This window comes from Onychomys torridus, chromosome 8 (genome assembly GCF_903995425.1).
Source record: "Onychomys torridus chromosome 8, mOncTor1.1, whole genome shotgun sequence".
In the NCBI taxonomy this organism is placed as follows: Eukaryota; Metazoa; Chordata; class Mammalia; order Rodentia; family Cricetidae; genus Onychomys; species Onychomys torridus.
Window position 1 is genome coordinate 45,348,512 of NC_050450.1, and position 22,130 is coordinate 45,370,641.

Here is a 22,130-nt window from a genome sequence, read left to right on the forward strand (position 1 = left end):
TTATTGACTTTTAGCCTCAACGCAGGAAGCAAGCTAGACTTGCATGGAAATAGCCTATGAGAAGAAAATTGAAAAACTGGGTTTTTTGTTAGTTCATTTTTAGCAGCTGAGCCTAAGGGTTTGACTGAATAACAGGCATGGGGGGGGCAGTTAAATTAAGTGTGTCAACGGAGCCAAGAATCACCCAGCTTTCCACATGTAATGGACGTAAAAATGACACAGGAAGCAAACTCACCCATAACCTTGAACCACAGAGCAAAAACCATTTTGTGCAAAATTCTGTTCCATTTCATCCTGTGAATTTTCCATTTCTGTTTATGTCAACCATGATGAAGCCATGTGGCTCTGAGGAGGATAAACAAGGTCCCCCCACTGTGGCGGCCAAACAATGCCCCACACTCGATAAATCAAAGCTGTGCTGGCAAAAATCGAATCAGCCTATCATTTGCTGAAACCTCTAAAACCCACAAATTTGAGCGCATTTGTAACAATTCAATCCATCAGTGTTAGCACAGAAACATGTCAGGAAGGGACAGGATCTCGGGAACCGGATAGTTAGTGGGAGATTCCTCAAGAGAAATAGCCTTTGGGGAGCCAGGGAGTTGGTTTCCTGGGTAAAGCCCCTGGCACACAAGCATGAGGACCTGCCTTTGTATCTCAGCACCCACGTACAAAGCCAGACTTGGAGGTATATGAATATAATCCCAGCAATGGGTCAGTGGGGACAGGAGGATCCTTGGAGCTTGATGGCTGAGATTCTTGCTGAATCAGTGAGTGGCAGGTTCAGTGAGAGCCTGTCTCAAATACTAAGGATTGAGGAAGACACTTGACCAGGACCTCTGGCCTCTATGCACATGTACACAAACGTGTATGCACCTGTGTATACACACAAACACACACACACACACACACACACACACACACACACACACACAAACATACACACCACACACACAAAAAAAAAAAAAAATGGGAGGAAACAAGATGTGGTCTCCTTGAACTCATAAGTGAATTTTTTTCTTAATTTTGTTGGGAGGGAGTGGGCCATTAAATAATTAAATATTCAACAACCTGGCATATTCATTCATTCTCAATGCTTCTGAAATTTTATCATATCCAAGATTCTTCCTAAGATGCAACTTCTGTTGGTAGTAGGCCTGGGATGAAGCAGGAGTTTGCTGTTTTCCATTTTTGTTTATTTCATTGCTAGTGTGCATGTATGCATGTCATAGCATGCACATGTGGGTCAGAGAACAGCTTTGGGGATTTGGTTCTCTTCTTCTGCCGTGTGTGTTTTAGTGATCAATCTCAGGTCATCAGGCTTGACAGCAGGTACCTTTACCTGCTGAGCCATCTTCCAGGTAATGTCAGTATTGCTGGTCAAAGGACTGCGGCCTTTGGAGGAGTAAAACTCAAGGCCAACTTTGAGCTGTGGGAAGAAAAGGGCCGAGTATCACCATTACCCCAGAGCCTGCCATAGAGTGTCTGTACCGGAAATGAATACGTTTCTAAGTAAATACTGTCTGCGACTTACATCTGCGCGTTCATTTTTATGGAGGTGACATGAGAAACATTTAGCAGTGTGTCAATAAATGTAAGAATAAGAGTAGCTGGGGTCTAGGGAAATAAAGATGGCATGAAGGAAAGAAGAAAATAAAACAGACGAGAGCATGCTATTAAATTATAAGGGGGAGTTGAAAACCAGGCAAAAAACCACGTTATACAAAAAGTAAAGAATAATTCAGTGAATTCAGCAACAGCAAAATTATGGGCTAAGGTGGGGTGTGCTATTACTGTTTTACCCTCATATGGGGGTTGAACTCAGAGTATGTAGGGCAAAGAAATAAATTTTGCTATTTATGCATATATATGCATATATCTATGTATATATATAGGCATGTATATGCATATATCTATATCTACACGACATGGAATAAGTGTTGCTCACCTCCCGCTGTCCTCCCTAGTCCCTCTCAGCCCCAGGGTGCCCTTCTCTGCTTTCATGACACATAGATCCCACCGTCCTCTCTTGTGCCCTGCCCCTCCCTGTAGAGCGCTCCCTCCCCTCTCACAGTCAGTCAGTCCCCCTTCTATTATCATGTCATGTATGAGTGAATTCGAATCGAGGCTCCACGTGTGCGGGACTTGTCTCTCTGCACCCGCGGAATGCCCCGCCATGGGGAGATCAATCTCAGCCTCCCACCACTAATTATTATCTGGCCCCAAAGTCAGATAGTTCTAAGGTTTTGAAACCTCACAAGCTATTGTGTGAAGAGCAGTCTATACAGACTTTCAAAGGGTGATCAAAAACGAGCAGAGGGCCATGTCTGTAATTCCAACAGTAGGGAGATAGAGGAGGGAGGATCAGAAGTTCAAGGCCATCCTGGGCTACACAGTAAGTTAGAGGCCAGCCTGAACTACATAAGATCCTGTACAAGCAAATAAGAAGAGGCCTGGTAGCCGGGCGGTGGTGGCGCACGCCTTTAATCCCAGCACTCGGGATCGGGAGGCAGAGCCAGGCAGATCTCTGTGAGTTCGAGGCCAGCCTGGGCTACCAAGTGAGTTCCAGGAAAGGCACAAAGCTACACAGAGAAGCCCTGTCTCAAAAACAAAACAAAACAAAAAGAGGCCTGGAGAGATGGCTCAATAGTTAAGAACATCTACTGCTCTTGCAGAGGACCCAAATTCAGTTCCCAACCCCCACACTGGGTAGCTCACAATGCTTGTAACTCCAGTTCAGGGGATCTGGTGCCTCCTCCTGCCTCCACAAGCAGGTCATCACATGCACGTAATCCCCAATAACACACACACACACACACACACACACACACACACACACACACACACACACACTTTAAAATAGTTTTTAAAAGAAGTCAAGAAGGGAACAGAACAGTTTACATATAGACAAAATGTGCTGTGAAAGCGGGCCATGGTTCCTGTCAAGTTCAGCCCCCAGCCTTATGTCCGGTGGTGGGGTGTTCAGAGACTTCAGAGACAGATGGACCCAGAGCTCACAGACAGGACCTCTCCCTAGGTTGGAAGCCACGTTCATTCTTCTTGTGCTTTCCCTTGGAGAGACGGACTGATCCTGCTTGTGATCTTAGATGTACTAGTGCAGCCCCGTGGCATGAGATCTACTCAGTCCTCTGTGTGTCCTCTTTTCCTAGACCTTTCACACCTCTGAATAAGTATTTCTCTGGGAAACCGTAGTGGACCTTCTCATCTTACATCAGTGGAACTCCACCTCTACGCCTATCATTCCTCAGTAATTTGCATAAAGTACACAGTTTGTTTGGAACAGACTCCTGACTAGATGTTGAGCATCCCTCCCCTGTAGACTTGTGGAGTAGGCTGAAGCAGGTGTTCTCATTGGCACCACCCTGGTTTAACAATAGAATGTGGAGGAGACCAAATTGAGGAATGTGGGAGGATGGGTCAGAAACCTCTGAAGGTCAGATCAGTTCTCCAACACGGCCGGGGAATGTGGCCAGACAAGAAAAAGGCAACCACAATGGTGGGCATCACAATGCTTACCTGACACTATTGTTACCTCAGCCACTTTCAATAACAACCCATTGTGTTCAGACTGACTATTCCAGTTTTAAAGATGAAGAGATCAGAAAATAGACCAAGACCACAAAATTAAGTGAGGAATCTGAAGGTCAGACCTCACCTGTTTGTCAGTCACTGTGCCAAGGCAAGACAGTGAGACGTTGGCCTGAGTTAACATCTCCCGTCCAACACTGACCTTAGCATTAAGTATGAGAGTCACTTTGGGAAAATGCTCTTCATCTCTGAGCCTCAAAATGCTTTTTCCCACCTCTAAGATAATCAGGACAGTAGTGCTGACCCCTGAGGCAGCCACCAGCCTTTGTGATACTGCTTCTGGCTTAACAATATCAGAACTTTCCGCTCCTTTACAAGGAGAGTTTTGATTTTCAGTCACAACCCTATGTTGTGTGTGATCTCATAACAACCCTGAGGTAGATGAGGGCAACCCTCTCTCTGGGGAAACAGACTTGAAACAAAGTAGGGACTTTACAAATGGTTCACCACACTGCTGCTCCCCAGTCACCTGCTCTGATGTGCCAAGCCCCTCCCCCACACGTCTCCAGCAGTCTTCTCTCTCTCCTGAGGCCTACTCCACTTCTCCTTCTCAGGAAGCTTTCCATTGCTGATGTAAATATTAACTCTTAAGAAGCTATGGGAGAGCCGGGCAGTGGTGGTGCATGCCTTTAATCCCAGCACTCGGGAGGCAGAGGCAGGCGGATCTCTGTGAGTTCAAAGCCAGCATGGTCCACAGAGTGAGATCCAGGAAAGGCGCAAAGCTACACAGAGAAACCCTGTCTTGAAAAACCAAAAAAATAAAAAATCTCTGGGAGAGTGTACAGAGGGGCTCCCTTCATCACTGAGCTCCCAAACAAGGCCTAAGGGACAGGAGCAGGCCAGACCCAGCTCCCCGGGTGTTGAGGAGACAGAGCTGGGAAGCACAAGTATATGGGCATTACTACAGAAGGGTCTGGCGGCTGATTCTCCTCCAATGTCTTTGTCCTTTTTCTCATTTTCTGACCTCCAAATAAAAGCAAGTGAAGGGAGGAAATGTTTCTTTGGTCTCACTATTTGAGGGGACAGTCCGTCGAGGTTAGGAAGGCAGGAACTTGGGGCAGCTGGTCACCTTGCACCTATAGTCAGGAAGCAGAGAGTGATGGATGCTGGTGCTCAGCTCTCTTTCTCCTTTAATCCAGTCTAAGGCCCCACAGAATGGTTCTGCCCACAATTAGGGTTGGTCTTCTTCCTCTGTTAAACCTCTCTAGAAAGGACCTGGCAGACATACCCCCTGGGTGTGCCTTCAGGGTGATGTAAATCCAGACAACTTGATAAGATTACCATCATAAGCAGTAACTCTGGGAAAGATCCTTCTGGATTATAGTTTCTTCTCAGTGTCTCTCATCTCAAAAAAGAGTGTCACTGCCTCTTCTGAGATGCCCCAGCCAAAGGCATGAGAGACAAAGATAGGGAAAGAGAGTAACTTGGGGGGCTCTGAACACAGACTAGCCTTGGGCTGTTGAAGGGCATGGACCTCCCAACTTTAGTTCCCCATTTACAAAACAGGACTAAATCCTACTTTTCCCATAGTGTTCAGTGAGGGTTAAGTGAGTTTCTTCAATACCTGGCAGGAAATAGAACCTCAAATATAAAGCCCTAAAGAGGAGGGGATAGATAGATAGATAGATAGATAGATAGATAGATAGGGATAGATAGATAGATAGATAGATAGATAGATAGATAGATAGGGATAGATAGATAGATAGATAGATAGATAGATAGATAGATAGATAGGGACAGATAGATAGATAGATAGATAGATAGATAGATAAATAGATAGATAGATAGATAGGAATAGATAGATAGATAGATAGATAGATAGATAGATAGATAGATAGATAGATAGATAGATAGACAGATAGACAGATAGACAGATAGACAGACAGATAGAGGAATGACAACCTCCGAGTCTGCTCGAGTCTGCTCACTCTCACCCAGCCTTGCTGCTGCTGTTGTGATCAGCACTCTTGCCTGAGCTGAGGCCCACCATTGTCAGCTTCTCATCTTCATGTCACTGTTCTTGTTATGCCCTGCCCCAGTGTATTCTCCTGGGCAATCCTCAACACCAAATTGGCTCTTGTTACCCACCCCACCCCACCCCACCCCACCCCACCCCACTCACCCACCTCCCCTCCCCCCACCTACCCACCCCTGCTTCCCATCCCTCCCCACCTTTCTGCTGTAGACTCCTTCCCAGAACCAAAGGGCCTATATGCTTGGTCTCCTCCCACTGGGCCTCACTCCCCACTACTCCACCCCTTCCCATGAGCACATCTGTTGTGTCCTTCAGATGTCCATCCATGAGAACCATCGGCCTCTTTCAGTTTCCTTGTTTGTCTGTCTACAGGAATCTTCCCTCTACCTGCAGTCTTTCTGTGGTGAGTTCATCTTCTTGGTCTCAGCTCTGAATGCCTTTCCTCTGGACCTAAGAAATGTCCACACAAGGCCTGGTGTGCTGAAGGTCCTTGATAACCAACCGTTGAATATTGTCTATGACAGCATCAAACCCATCCAAGATGCTGACTCCTGAATCCCTGTGGATGAGGACAGGTTGGGATCCCACTCCAGCCAAATTCAGCTTTCAGGTTGTGCACAAGACCCAAAGCTATGAAATATGGAATTAGGCAAGCTATTCACTGAGATAACTTGGTCAGTTTACACACACAGCCAGCAGCAAGTGGTCTGCTTCAGACCTGAGACCAGGAAGGATGTCAAAATGTAGCTTCCTTTACCAGGTTCCCCTCCTTCCCAAAGGCTTTACCTCCTTATAACAAGTGAGACCCATGGCCATGCTCATAGGAAGAAGCTTCATGACACCTCTAGAAAATTCTTTTCTAATCTGCTAGTTTTAAAAGCCTTTGTTTTCCTGACTGTTAATTACAATTGTCGATTAGTATTAGTCATGTAGAAAAGGGCAATCTTCTAGAAGAAAAAAAAGAAAAACAGGCAATGAAATTACTTCACCTATTTTCAAAGTGATCTATGAAGCATATTGTTGATGATACTTTAAATGTTTTATACTATTATTCATTTTAATTTCATATTCTCAACTCAATAATCAAGTTAATTTTTTAGCCTCTCTAAACGAAAATTATTTGGTGTTATTGCTGTCTTTTGTCACTGTTAATCTTCTGAGGGAGGCTGAGGAGATGGTTAAGTGGGTAAAATGCTTGCTATGCCAGCCTGAGGACCTGAGTTCAATCCCAGTACCCACATGAACATCTGCGTATGGTGGCACATACCTGTAATCCAGGCCTGGGAAGTAGAGACAGGAGGATCCCAGTGGGCTCCCTGGCCAGCCAGCCAGCCTAGCCAGTTGGTCAGCTCCAGGTTCGGTGAGACTGTGTCTCAAAACACAAAGTGGAGATCAATTAGCCTCTACACACATACATGTGTGTACATAAACACACACAGATTTTATATATATATATACACACACATGTAAATATACTGATAAAGAGCTAATGCTGCCTATAATGAACTGGCAAAACATGCCAATCCCTAATGACACTGATGTTTGGGGGTGCACGGGGGCATAGAAGCAGAGAGTATTTGGCACCTGCAGTTTCCAGTTTTGTGTTCAAACCAAAAGAATATTTGCTGAGGAACTGCAGAGGAGTCAAACTTGAAGACTTCATTCTTTTTCCAATGACTTGGGATCCACCTGTGCAGTGCAGAGAGGATAAGGCGCAAATGGCGGAGGGGGGTGGAATGGAGGGCTGGAGGCAGACCTAGACATACTGCAGACTGGAAGCACCAGTGTAGGGCTGAGCAGAGCTCACTACGCGCTATGGTCTCAGCAGAGCCAGGCAGCAGCATGCAATAGAGGAAGAATGGGAAGATAGATGAGCAGGTAGAAAGCAGGGAATGTTTCAAGTGTTGGCTTCTCTTGAGTTCCTCAATCCACCCATCCATCGTGGTCACAAGACATGAATGCAAGATGCATCCTGTGCAAACTGAGAGAAGATGGAATCTGGGTAGACTTGGTAGGAAGAACAGTGGCACAGAGATGGCAGAGACCAGTACTGGGTACTTACCACAAAATATGGTCAGGACCTGGAGAGATGCCAGCACTCCCGTGTGTACAGCTCTGTCTGTAATAGCTAAGATGTGGAAATAGCCAACATGTACACTGATACATGTGAATAAGAGCATGTGGTATGTGTGCTCACAGGAACACTCTTTAGCCTTCAAAAAGTCAAGGGGACTGACTCCATGTGACATCATGGGTGAACCCAGGAGACATTGTCAAGTGTAATAAATCAGGCAAAGCACAAATGCTAAGTAATTTCTCTGGAATAGCCAAAGTCATAGACTCAAGGACTGACATGTGTCTTGGACGCTTTTCTGTGGCTATGATAAAATACCCTGACAGAATTCACAGAAGAAAGAGTTGATTAGAGCTCACTAACATTCAAGTCAATCATGGTGGGAAAGTCACAGAGGTCATATTGCATCCACAGTCAGGAAGCAGAAAGCATCAAACACTAATGCCTAATTCAGCTTCTCCATTTGATGCCATCCAGGATCCTAGCACAGGGAAGGGTGGCACTCATGGTGGGCGGATCTTCCCATCTCAATTAGCCTAATCAGATAATCTCCCACAGGCCTGGCCTTATGTCCAGCTCATCTTCCAAGTGATTCTAGAGTTCATCAAGTTGATAATTGTGATTAACCATCACCAACATTCACATGAGGTGGAAGGGAAATGTGTGGTTATATTTTGTTTTAGATTTATTCACTTTGCTTTCTATGTATGAGTGTTTTGTCTGTGTGAATGAGTGTGCACAATAGGCATGCCTCCTGATGGTTGTGAACTATATCATGTGGATGCTGGGAACTAAAGCCCTGTCCTCCAGAAGAACAGCAAGTGCTCAGCAACTACTGAGCCATCTCTCCATCCCAGAAACCAGTAGTTATTAACCATTGAGTGTAGAGTTCCAGTCAAGCCAGACAGATAAGCTGTGAGCTTTTCTGGACAACCTCATTAAAATGGGCAATGTCAACATATTCCACACTTAAAAGTGTGTTCCACGAGTACATCTCACATGAAACATTCTCAAGAAAATAAACTTTTAAAAAGAGGAGACTGGGGAGATGGCGCAGTAGTTAAGAGCACTTAACTCTTAACTTAGCTCTTACAGAGGACCAAAGATTGGCTCTCAGCATCCACATGGAGTGACTCAAAACTGGCTGTAACTCGAGTCCCAGGGAGTCTGACACCCCCTTCTGGCCTCTTTGGGCTCTGCACTCAGTAGCACATACCCACACACAAACACATAATAAAAATAAAACAAATCTTTAAAAAAATATATTACAATTAAAGAAATAGTAGCCATGAATTTGAGAGAGAGCAGAGGGTAGAATATATGGGAAGAGTTGGAGGGAGGAAAGATAATTACATTTAAAAGACAATGTTTTAAAAATATTTACTGATTCATAAGGCAAGATTTAAGGATTTGGGGGATTGTCCTTTATTATACCCTAACATACTGCAACATATAGACGTAATAAAAGAGGAGAAACTCTCCCCACAGCCTGGAGCTTAAGTAAATGTAACATCTACCAAATGTACCAGTATAGTCTTGGCATTTGTAGGGATTGAACTGGTGGAGAAGCCAGGAGAGGCTTCTGGAAAAAAACACTTTCTGAAGCTGGGAGCATCTCTTGAGAACGTCTGCTGGGAAACAAGATGGGAGGTTGAGAGTGCCTATTGTTGGTTGTTTGGAAGGAGGAGGAAGGTTGGCATGGCTGGGGTGGTGAGAAGGGAGGTGTGGCCTGGCACACACACACACACACACACACACACACACACACAGGACAGGCTCTGCTGTGTGGCTGACGGGGGGGGGGGGGGGGGGTGTTGTTGCCCCACCCTGGCGTTTGCATTTCTATTACTTCCAAGACAGGATGGTCATCTTGAAGCAACTCAAATGTGTTAGCTTAGAGTTCTTAGGTTGAAAATCTAGTACTGGCCAGGTGGTACTCTTTCCTGGGGCTTCTGGGAGAGTGACATCTGTTCCCTGGCCCATTTGGGTTGTTAAAAATTTTGGTCACTGTGGTTGTGAGAACACTTTTCTCTTGGTATCTGTCAGCTAGGGACTGTTTCTGACTTCTAGAGGACACTCTCAGCCCTGATCCTCTGCTGGCCCTGCAGGATCTCATCCCCTGAGCTGCAGAGCATCCCTGCCACTCTGTTGCATCTCATTGACCAGCCCTTCTGTCTTTCCCTTCTACTTTCAGGAGTCAAACTAATGATCTAGTGGCCATCAGAGGAACTCCTAATTTTCAAGTCCCTAACTTTAATTCTCCAAAAGTTCCCTTTGGCTATCTAATGCAACATATCCACAGATTCTGGAAATTAGGACTTGGGTGTCTTTGGGGGTAAATTTTCTTCCTTCTGATGCTGCACAAAGTCACAGCTTCATATTTGTAGCTTATCTCTGAACCAAGCAGCCTGGCAACAGCACCTTTTCTTTACTACTTAATTACCATGCTTCCCAGAAGCTGAGGCTGGGGAGTAGCTCAGTGGTGAGTCACCTGCCTCTCATGTGCAAAGCTCTAGATTCCACACATAACACTACAGCAGAGAAAAGATGGAGGGAAAATGAAAGAAAAGAGGGAAGGGAGGAAGAGCAGAGAGAGGGAGGGAGGGAGGGAGAGAGAGAGAGGGAGGAAGAAAGAAAAGGAAGAGGACAAAACAAGATAAGGATTTATTGCAGACATTCTCAATGGAAGACATAGGAGATGTTTAAAGCAAGTTTGTAATGGTTTGTAGCCAGCCCACATTCACTTTATATTATTTTGTAATAATTAACCCCAAATGCAGCTTAAACCCCACTCAACATATTATCTCCCAATTCTGGAGCCAGAGCCAGCATGCTATGACTTGGTTCTCATCTGGGGACTCACAAGGTTGCAATGGAATTGTTAGCCACTAAGTTCCTACCTGGAGTTTAGGACCCTCTTCCACACATCCATCCCCTTTGCCACCAGAATTCACTCCCTAGTAACAATAGGAGCCCTTGTCTTGCTAACAGAGTGGGAACCACTCAGCTTCGGGGGATTGCTCTGGACTGGGACCCCAAACCCCTCCCATCTTGATGGAAACTATCCTTGGCACCAGCCTTCACACAGACACATTCAATCTCTCTGACTTCTGTCTCCTGCTGGAGATAATTCTTCTTAAGATTTCTACAATTGGAACTAGATAAGATCCCACTAGATAAGACACCTGCCTTAAGTTCAGTAGATGAGCAGAAATCAGCACATTCACACAGCTAAACTCTCCTCTGTAATTGAGCACAGCCTAGAGTAATACCTGGGCAGAGGTCAGCTTACAGTGCTGCCTAGCACATGGGAACAGGCTAACACATGTTTTTGGATGTATGGAGCAGAAACAAGGATAAATGGTAGAGATGGTCACTAAGGGTCAGGTCCTGATGAAAACAGCATCCCCCACCTTCTTCAGGAAGGGCTGTGTTTCTTTATCTAAAGATGGGGAAGAAGACCTCCATCTCCTGAGGGTGAGAAGGAAGACTCTGCCTCCTGAATAATAGAAGGAAGTTTCCTTGGAACCTCTTCTTCCTGATGTACATCCTAGGGCAAGACCAGTACAACTTGGTCTCCAGCCTTTGTGCTGGTAAAGAGAGACTATGCTGGGTGGGAACTCTTGAGGAAGAAACGGGAAAATCAAAGCAGATGCTCTGTGCCTGTGATAACCCAAAGAGATCTTTGAAAGTGATTCACCAATGGTGGGAACCTGCCAAAGTTGGTGGGAACTTTTACAATGCATTTAAAGAAACAAACGTTATTATCTTAACTTTGTGTCATACATAATTTGTTCTCCGACAATCACTTTGCAAAGATATCTGAAGGAACATGATTTTATAACCATGTGAGAATTGTAGATGTGTCTTGAATTATCACTTCTTCCAAAATAGTCTTCTAAAGCTTTGCAATGAAGTTTATTGAGTCATAGACCAGGCACTTACTTCTTTTTTTCTATAGATAGCTCGGGAAAGCGGGACAAATTGCATGTGAAGCTTCCTGTTCTTTCAACAGATATTGGGACTGTATTGGGTTATAGAAGCTGATGAAGGAATCTAAAATCCCTTAATGGCTTTGGGTGTGGTCACAAAGTAAAGCTGAGAAGATAGGAAGGGGCTGACCAGTGCAAGAGTTTCCAAAAAATTAGAAGAGCACATGGAGGCACTGGGCGGGCAGGCTTCCAGAGGAGGAGCCTTTCAGCAGGGTCCACACCTGAGCTGAGGGTTCTGATTGATCTAGACCCTGCTCCCTTTCCAGAAAAGTTCTGGGGTGCTCCTCACTTCAATCACTCGAAGCCTCCTCCTGCCTTGGGTCCCAGGTTCCTCTAGGCTGTGTTCTCCAACTGAAATGGATGCTCACAAGCTAATCACACTCCTAGACTATTCCCCAACCTTTGGTTCTGCCTTTGCTTCTTATCCGGTTGCTGAGATAAAATATCCTGACAAAGCAGCTTACAGAAGGAAGGGTTTGTTCTAGCTCACAGCCACAAGTTACAGTGCTTCAGTGCAGAGAAGCCACGGTGGCAGGTGCTGGAGACACCTGGTTGCATTGCATCCATTGTCAAGAAGCAAAGAGCAAGGGTTGCAAGTTGCTCCTTAGCTAGCTTTACAGCCCAAGGTGCCCCTGCCTAGGCAACGATGCTGCCCTTGGTGGGCAGGTCTTGCCATATCAATTCACTCCATTAAGAAAATTCTTCACTTGAATGGCTAGAGGCCAACTCAATCTAAACAATCCCTCATTGAGATGCCCTTCTAAGGTGAATCCAAATTGTATCAAGTTGGCAATTGACACTGTCATGAGCTGTCATCCTTAATATAACCCATTAGAAGAGCCTTTCAATGAATGGTTTTCCTTCGCCGTTCCAGACTCCTGTCACCCTGTTGATGAGTTTAAAAATACATTATTTAATGGTTGACCTGAATCTGTCATGCTCATTCCACACATGAGAGGCTGGGGTTAGACACTCAGGCTCACACAGCTAGAAAGGGTGAAGCTGGGATTTGAACCCAGCTCTTATGACCCTATATGCCAGACTTTTGACCAATGTGTTTGGTTTTGTACATGTCACCCAATTGCCAGTGTTCACTTAGAAAAATAAGAAATTGTGGGAAAGGAATAAAAATTAGCCTATAGGAGCTGGAGAAATGGCTCAGCCATCAAGAGCACTTGTTGCTCTTGCAGAGGACCTGAGTTCAGTTCCCAGTATCCACACTGGGCAATTCACACCCCCTTGAAACTTCAGCTCCCAGAGATCTGGTTCCCCTCTTCTGGCCTCCTCAGGCACCTGCATACACACAGCATACAAACAGACACAAATCATTTTTGAAAAATCAATCATTTTTAAATGAAGCTCCTGGCCCAGGCACAGGTATGAAACTTCTACTTAGTGTTCATATTCAGACACTCCCCTGACTTAGGCTTTTACTTTACTTTTGTTTTTTAAAGAGACCTGTATCATTGTATTGCCCAGGCTGGAATGCAGTGGCTATCCATGAGCTCTATCCCATTGCTGATGAACATGGGAGTTTAGACCTACTGTATTTCAGACCTGAGCCAGCTTTACTCCTCCTTAGGCTACCTGGTGGTCTCTACCTTCTAGGAGGTCACAGTCCTGGTGTCAAGGTCAGTGCAGACATGGATCAGCATAGCACACTATAGCCTAGAACTTGTGAACTTCAGCAATCCTCCATTAGCCTCCCAAACAGTAGGGATTACAGGCATCCACTTGTAGTTGGAGATCTTCTCTCCAGGTGCCATCAAGCCCCCACGGTCCCACAACCCACGTGTAAAATAATCACTCAGACATTTATATTACTTATAAACTGTATGGCCGTGGCAGGCTTCTTGCTATCTACTTCTAACTTAAATTAACCCATTTCTGTTAGTCTATAAGTTACCATGTGGCTCGTGGCTTACCAGTACCTTACATCTTCCTTGTCCTGGCGGTGGCTGGCAGTGTCTCTCCATCCAGCCTTCCACCTCCCAGCATTCTCTTCTCTCTTGTCCTGCCTATACTTCCTGCCTGGCCACTGGCCAAACAGCATTTTATTTATACAAAGCGATATCCACAGCATCCACTACAATTCCCTGAAAAGTAAGTTTTTTAAATGGAGCCGTATAATACTATACTCTCCTTTATAATCAGCTTTGTAGCCTGTGGTAGTAGAAGACCCCAGAATATGGGAGGCATCCCAACAAGACGCTGTGGAGTTCAAGGCTAGTCTGGTCTATAAAGTGAGTAGGAGGCTAGCCTGGGCTACCTGAGATCCTATCTCAAAAAAAAAAAAAAAAAGACAAAAATTAATCAATAAATGGCTTGCATTGTTCACTTATCATCTTTTGTTAAACTTAATTCTGTGCCATTCATTTAGGGTACCAGCAAAGACACCACTTCTAAGTGTCTCCTTGGGCCCAGATACCCTGCCTTGTGCCTGCAGCTCATCCTTACAAACCTTTAGGGGCTCCCAATCCAGCCCCCCTTTCACCGGCAGTTGGACCAAAATTCAGAATGTGAAATGACTTGCCTGTAATTTCCTAAAGGGCAAGACAGCAGGTGGTCCATACCGCTTCCAAACTCCCACTTAACTATCTTAGAGGCTCAGACAGGCTGAGTGTCCCTTTGAAGACATGAATAGGGTTCCAGGAGAGCTGAGAAGGAAAGACTGCCCTTGCCCAGGGTGGTTATTCTACTGCTCAGCAGGGGAGAAGTGAGGGGGAGAGGGAGGGGCTGAGAGTAGAGGGAACAGGCTGGGGTAAAATGGTACCTGACAAATGGGATGTTTTCCATCGATTATTTTAAGTGAAATAGCTACTGCTAATATGCGTCCTGTGCTGGAAGATAACCACACGTTAATTTAAGCAGAAGCGTGCCTTGTTCATTTACCTCCTGTTTCTTCAGGAGTTAGGAACTATTTTTAAAAAATCCACAGCACGCTGTATTCAAATATGTCCCCAACCCTAAAGAGTTCAAACGCCAGCTATTCGGGCCATAGATGAGAAACAGGCTCACTCACATCTGGCCCGCTGAGTCCCGCCTGGACGCTGATAACCAGCTGGTGAACCAGCTAGTGGGAGCTTGGGGTTGGCTACTCAACATGCAGAAAAACCATATGCTTTGTTATTATGAGCTGTCCAGCAGCAGCTATAAAAGATATCCTTCTATGTATGTAAAGCCAAAATTATGCATGGAAGAAGTCTCATTTTAACAGCAGTGTGATGCCAAATACTCCCTTCTAGGAACTGTGGGGTGATGGATAGTCAGGGCCCCGCAGTCAGCCCTGAGAGGATGGGGGTGGCTTTCAGCAGAGTCCAACTTCAACACAGGTGAAGTCACACCCCTGAAGTCAGATCTTGGGTTCCCATGTAAGCGCCAACGCTGTCTTTGTAACCTGAAGTATTTCATCTCTCTCAACCTCGGTTCCCCGGTGCAGCGAATGCCAAATTCCTACCGGCTCGCGGGGATGAGGATGAAGATTGAAGAAATGGAAATAAATGTCCTACACAGCTCAAACGGGGCCTCCCGTAGAACATGGGCTGGGAGCATCTTGTGGCGGATGGAAACTGCAATGGCCACTTGTTCACATGCCTTTCCTGCCGCCACTGGTTGCTCCCACTCCAGGAAATGCTTCTCCATTGCAGAACATTCACAGTCAGTGTGCTGGCTAGTTTTAAATGTCAACTTGATACAAGCTAGAATCATTTTGGAAGAAGGACCCTCAACTGAGCGAACACCAGACTGGCCTGTGGGCAAGCCTGTGGTGCATTGTCTTGATTGATGTTGGGTGTGGGAGGGCTCAGCTCACTGTGGTCAGGGCCACCTCTGAGCTGGTGGTTCTGATTTATTTAAGAAAGCAGGCAGAGCAAGCCAGTAAGCAGCATCCTCCTCCATGGTCTCTGCATCTGCTCCTGCCTCCAGGTTCCTGCCCTGACTTCCCTGGATGCCAGACTATGATCAGGAAGTATAAAATAAAATAAACCCTTTCCTCTCCACATTGTTTTTGGTCATGATATTTTATCACAGCAATAGAAACCTAAGACAGACAGTCTGCCTCCCTGGCCCAGTCAGGTGACACCTCTTCCCTGATGCCTTCCCAGATTTTTCCTAGTAGGCCATGATCGTCCCCACCCTGAGATTCTTAGTACTTGATTAGTGATACCTGTACCCTTCACCCTAGCATATACTAAAGAGCTTGCTCTCTGTCTCTCTCTCTCTCTCTCTCTCTCTCTCTCTCTCTCTCTCTCTCTCTCTCTCTCTCTCTCTCGCTCTCTCTCGCTCTCTCTCGCTCTCTCTCGCTCTCTCTCTCTCTCTCTCTCTCTCTCGCTCTCTCTCGCTCTCTCTCGCTCTCTCTCTCTCTCTCAGTGTGTGTGTGTGTGTGTGTGTGTGTGTGTGTGTGTCTGTGTGTCTGTCTGTCTGTCTGTCTGTCCTGCATCTTCTATGAAATCAGTTCTCTGGAGATGAAATCTCTTAAATAGTTCCCAGCATGCTGTGCTGTATAGTCAATCCTGAGAAAATGTGTTATTGTTCACCTGCCCACAATACACTCTCTGCCGGGCACTAAGCTGCATGCTGGGAACAGAGCAAGGAGTGACACTGATAAGACCCGTACACACAACTATAGGGGAACAGATGTTCACAGAGTCAGCACACCTGTTTATGTGACTATAGACATGTCATTTCAACTCTAAGAAGCACTACAATGAAAAAGGCATGGCAAAGAAGGGGTGGGGGACTGAAACAGTACTACTTCACAAGGGTGTGTGAAAGCAGGTGGCATTAGAAAAGAAACCTCAAGGAAGGGTCTACAGAGGCAGGTTTGGGGCAATTTCAAGGAAGTAAGTCCCTGGGAGCAGGACACCTGCAAATATCCCCAAGTAAGTGTTTTAGTTCATGTTCAATTGCTGTGAGTAGACATCATGTGCCAGGCAACTTATAAAAGAAAGCATTTAATATGGGAGGTGAGGCTCCAGAGGGTCAGAGTCCATGACCATTATGGCAGGGTACATGGCAGCAGGCAGGCATGGTGCTGGAGCAGTAGCTGAGAGCTTGCACCTTGAGATACAAGCATGAAGCTGAGAGGGAAAAAGAGAGAGAGAGAGAAAAAGGAAGGGGAGGGGAGCACTAAGTGGGAATGGTATGGGCATTTGAAACCTCAAAGCTCCCTCTGAATGGCATGCCTACTCCATTAAGGCCATACCTCCCATCCTTCCCAAACTCTTATACTTACTGGGAACCAAGCATTAAAATACATGAACCTATGGGATCCATTCTCACACAAACCACCACAGTGGGAAAGATGATTGTAGTCTCAAAACTACAAAGACCAAGGAGGCTAGGACAGTATGTGGTGGAAGAATTTGCCCACTGGAAGCTATTGGAGCCGGGTCAATCAGGAGGTAACTCACAAGCCTTGGTAAAATATTTAGATTTAATTTTCTAACTGTGACTGGCTTTAAATGGGGGCAAGGAGTATCATGAACCTGTTTATAGTTTTCAAAGATCCGTGTGGCACTAGGATCTATATGAGGCTAGAGAGATAGCTCAGTTGGTAAAGTGCTTGCCACCCAAGCATCACTGCCTAAATTTGACCTCCAGAAATCATAGAAGAAGCTGAGTGCAGTGGCATGCACTACCTCCCCGGCTTGCTTTGAGTCATGGTGTTTCTCACAACAACAGAAAGGCAAGCTAATGCAATGAATAAACTACAAGGTAAATGAAGGAGTAAATGAATCTATTAGTATTCATCCATCACTTTACAAACCGTGGCTACGCTACACTTGTATGATCTACCCAAATGGAAAGATGCATTGCTCTGTGAATCAGAGCTCTAAGGTAATAGACCCATGCACTGACCTGCAGAGACATGGGATGTCCTTGGAGCCATTATCCAACCCCCAGCTCTTACCCCTAGGCCATTCTTAGCTAAGGAGCTGCAACAGTGACCCAGCAGCTGGGATGGTTAAAATTAGTCACACCAGCTCTGCCAGAGGAGTGACTTGTAGCTGATGAGGTGCTGTGACTGGTCCATGGAGACACACATCTTGGATGCAGTTGCTTCATCAGTGAGTTTTGCCAGAGCCCATCACCTCACTCTGGGCATCTCTTTGTAGACCGACCTCAGATCAGAAATGAGGCAAGATGGACATTGTTCACCCTGAAATTCAGAGCCAGAACCTCAAAGCTCTCTTTCCCAGACCTTTGCAAAAATAGCTGTTTGAAATCAAAGACAAAAGAAAATAGGTTACATCCCATGACCTCTTAAGCTTGGTTAAATGAAGGGCCCCAGATAGTGTTCCTTCTGTCCCCTTCCTCGTGGGGATGACAGGACATGCTTTTAAAGAAAGGAGGCAGTCTACATCCATCTTCTTGTCAGAGATGATGTGGGGGCGAAGCTGCTAGATCAAAAGCTGATGGCTGCTGATAACTTTCCATCCCCTACTTAGCCTTAGAATGGGCTTTCTGGAAGGTCCCTGACATAGGCTCCACACCCCTGACCTACCCTGGGTAGTGCTCTACCTGGAAGTGCTTGCAGCTTCACCCAGAAGTGCTTGCAACTTCACCCGGAAGTGCTCACTGTGTGCCAGGCACTAGACTACCTGCCATGCTTCTGCTTGCCTTTTCACTTCCAGAGGATGCCCTCCAGGCAAGCCACATCCTTACAGTGTGTTATGAAGATACAGACAAAGACACTGATGGGCTTGTCCAAAGCTGTGCACGCAGTGAGAAAAGACAGGGCTCCATGTACTTTGCCCAGAATCCACTCTCCTGGCCAGTGTCTTCTATGTCATCCTTTTGTTACCTACTCCTCTTCTTGTTGGGCCAAGGCAGCTTAAGGAAGCTTTGCTTGGGCTCACACGGAAAGTCCATCATGAAAGGAAAGGCACAGAGGCAGGAATGTGAGGCAGCTGCTAACATCTCATCACAGTCAGGAAACAGAGATGAAGGCTGGTGCTCAGCTCGATTTCTCCAATTCATTACATCTAGGACCCCAGCCCATGGAGTGGTGCCATCCACATTCAGGATGAGTCTTCTCACTTTAATTACCCCAGTCTAGAAACTCCCTCATAGACGTTTCCAGATGCCTGTCTCCTTGGATCCTGCCAAGCTGACAATCACTAATAACTATCACACTCCTGAAGAATCACACAAAGTGATTGGAGTCAGAATCTGAGATTTGGTAGCCCTAACGAGCCAGGCTCTACCACCCATCCTCAATATGCCAATTAAATGAACAAGCCAAAGTGAAAAGCAGAGAAAGGAGATTTGTTCAGTGTAGTCATGTTGTGAGTAGGGACAAAGAGCTGTGGTCATTCCCCTAAAGTCCGTCCTTAAGATGTGTGATCATTCCCCTAAAATCCCTCCTTAGAATCTTAACAAGGTATTTAAGTTTAAACAGAGGGTCAGAAGTTTTCTAGCTAAGCAGGCCTGTTCAAAATGGGACCCGTCTGCTGTGGATATCGCTCTATATGGGACTGGCGGGTAAGAGAAATTTGTCCTGACTGTGGGCCAGGCAGGAAAACTCTAACTACACCCGTCCATCATAGACTCAGCTCCAGTCTCTCTGACATTGTCAGAACTGTGGGAAATCCGTTCCTGGAAGACCAGCTCCTTCTCCTCTGGCTGGCACTAGGATCCCAGCCTTTCCCTTCCCAGTATGAAATTCCCGGGGACATCTGCATTTTGTGAAACCCCTTGTTCCCATTGTCTGATAAGGCCTAAGCATCCACTTGACAGTGTCTCCATTCCTCCTGGGAGGATTCTGACATCACCTAAGGAACATCCACACCACCCTGTGGAATCATTGGGAAGCCCTGGACTGGGAGGCCCCCGAGAGAATCAGAGTCGCTGTGGCTCTCTTGCTAGTCATCTTTCTCTTCATTATCTGAGGCACAAGAGAGGGACCGTTGGAATATCAAAGCAAACTTCAGCTCCTATGTTAGCCCCTTTCTTTCCTTTTTGGTTTGTTCTTTGTTTTCTTAGAAAGGCTCTCCTGTAGCTCAAATTGGCTTTGCACTCACTCAGTGACCAAGATGACCTTGAACTCCTGATCCTCCTACCTCTACCTCCACAGTGCTGGGATCGCAGGTGTGTACTGTCACATTCAGCTTAACCATTTTTTAATCCATCCCTGTGTTGGTGGGTGGAGGGACTGCCTAACTTCTGTAGTGACTTTCCCCACCATAACTGAAGCATGATTACTCGGATTCTATGTCTATATCCAATATAGTCTTCCTTTCCCTTCCTCCTATGACACAACCCTGGACATTAACAAGAAGATGGGATGACCGCCATTCATTCCCAGGCCATCAAATGTGTGTGTGTGTGTGTCCATGGGGAGTTGTATTTATAGGGCTGCATTTGCACCAATATTCTGTGTACGTCTGACCACATTTGGAGGGGGTTTATACATGTCTAAGAAGCTTGTGAACAGCTGCTGACACATTTGTGCCATTGCTTACATGTCTTGATGTGTCTGTCTATGTAAAGCGGGTGTGAAGGTATGCCTGTGTACGTTATCACCCAAGGGGAAGAAACCCCCACAATTCCTTATTATGATGAGGAAGGAAGCATGTTGTCTCCCTAACATTTGAATTCTCACTTCTCCCATACAGAGCAGAGGGTGCAATCGGGTTTGACCTCTCTGCTGACAGAACGCGGCTGGCTCCCTGCTCCTCTACAGAGCCTTCTGTAATTGATGTCCGTGCCTCTGACCCCTCTCCCCCTTGGCCTGCAGGTCCCTGTCTGGACGCATTGTGGGCGGCGTCTGGTGGTTCTTCACTTTGATCATCATCTCCTCATACACAGCCAACCTGGCTGCCTTCCTGACCGTGGAAAGGATGGTGTCTCCCATCGAGAGTGCAGAGGACCTGGCAAAGCAGACCGAAATTGCTTATGGGACACTGGAAGCAGGTTCCACGAAAGAGTTCTTCAGGGTGAGGGCATCCCTAATCCCAAGGTGCCTTCTCAGAAGGGAATCACTCCATTACACTTCCCTTCTTATTAAAGTGTGTAGGGGCTGGTTAGGGTGGCTCTGTGATGGAAGGTTATGGGAGGCTCTGCCTTGCTTCCCAAGCAACACAAAATAAATAGAGGATGGATGGATGGATGGATGGATGGATGGATGGATGATAGATAGATAGATAGATAGATAGATAGATAGATAGATAGATAGATAGATAGATAGATATTACAGGCAGCAAGGTAACTGCCTACCTCCATGCAAATACCAGAAACTCCATGAAAACTCTTGGGTTTGGGTCTCAAGAGGACTGCTGAAGGGGGCAGTCCTTTGGGTAAGAGATTCATTCGAAGAATTACTAATGCCCTAGACAGACAGCATGATAGGAGATCTGAGGACAGTTCAGGTCCCTGAGACAGAACTTTGGTCTCATCTTATAGGTCTCAGAAAAAGGAGGTCTTATGCTTGTTGTCAGGCTGCCTCAGATTCCCAGGGGGCAAGGGAGGGTGTCTTGAGTTTCAGTGGAGGGAGGAAGAACTCTTGTTAATGTATGACATAGAGGAGGTGGGACATTGGGGAGGAAACTGGGATGTGGAGAGGAGCTGGGGAGGAGGTGGAGAGGAGTCCATTTGGGTAAGGTATATCCCTCTTACAGGTGAGGAATGTGCCAACTGTAACCCCCTAGTGTCTTGCAGGTAGCCTGAGCTCTTTTGGAGAAGTAAGAATTGGGGTGCCTGCTATTCTCCTGGAACCAAACACCAGGCAGGTTCTAGGAGGGCTTGCCTTTTTCCTTACAGCAGCTCTGAAGAAAGAGCTGCTGCTGGTGGTGGCCATGGCGGGATCAGCCCCTAGACAAAACCTAATTCTTGGAACATCCCTCAGCTGTGTAAAGGCCCCTGAGAAGTGGAATTCTGTACCTGTAAGAGCTTCAGAGCCCCAGAGTTGATTGAGACTCTGACCATATACTAGTTTGTGCTGCAAAGCACAGGAAACACTATCCCATCCCTGTTCTGGGTCTGCATTTTAGTGTGGAATCCCTTAGGAAGTATGTGAACAAGGCTCACACCTGAGACTTGTAGCTTTCCCTCCTGCTGTGGATTTCTAAGATCAAGGGAGTCTTTCTTGACCCTTGGTGGACTTCATGCATAAGGATTAGGGTCAGAAACTTGATGGCGTGGACACAAAAACACAGCTCTTACCTCAAAGGGAATAAGAGATAGTTTACTCTGGAACCAAATATGAGTTACCATGGCCTGGAAACACAGACTTAGGTCACTCCAAATTCCATGCCCCAACATGGACATTTTTGTAGTAACAGAACAAAAAACTCTTAAGTCAAGGCACTTTTCAATCCATTGGTGGAAACACTAAGTAGACAGTGACAGCAAAGCAGAGAAACCTCTGCCACAGGCCTTCCACGTTATGTGATGACACCCTTAGACCTACGGTTTATTCCAAAGAGAATGTATCTGTTAGAATGTTCGGTCCACCTTTTTTTCTTAGTGACAAGATGTT

The 22,130-nt window shown here is 46.0% G+C and overlaps 1 protein-coding gene across 2 annotated transcripts in view; it reads left to right on the forward strand.

Annotated features, from left to right (window-relative positions):
• The window catches only part of Gria1 (glutamate ionotropic receptor AMPA type subunit 1), a 324,981-nt gene that overhangs the window by 256,360 nt on the left and 46,491 nt on the right, over positions 1 to 22,130 (forward strand). For both annotated transcript variants that reach the window (XM_036195347.1, XM_036195348.1), the window contains exon 12: positions 20,391 to 20,589. In XM_036195347.1, the coding sequence (XP_036051240.1) occupies positions 20,391 to 20,589 (199 nt within the window). The remainder of the gene's footprint in view (positions 1 to 20,390; positions 20,590 to 22,130) is intronic.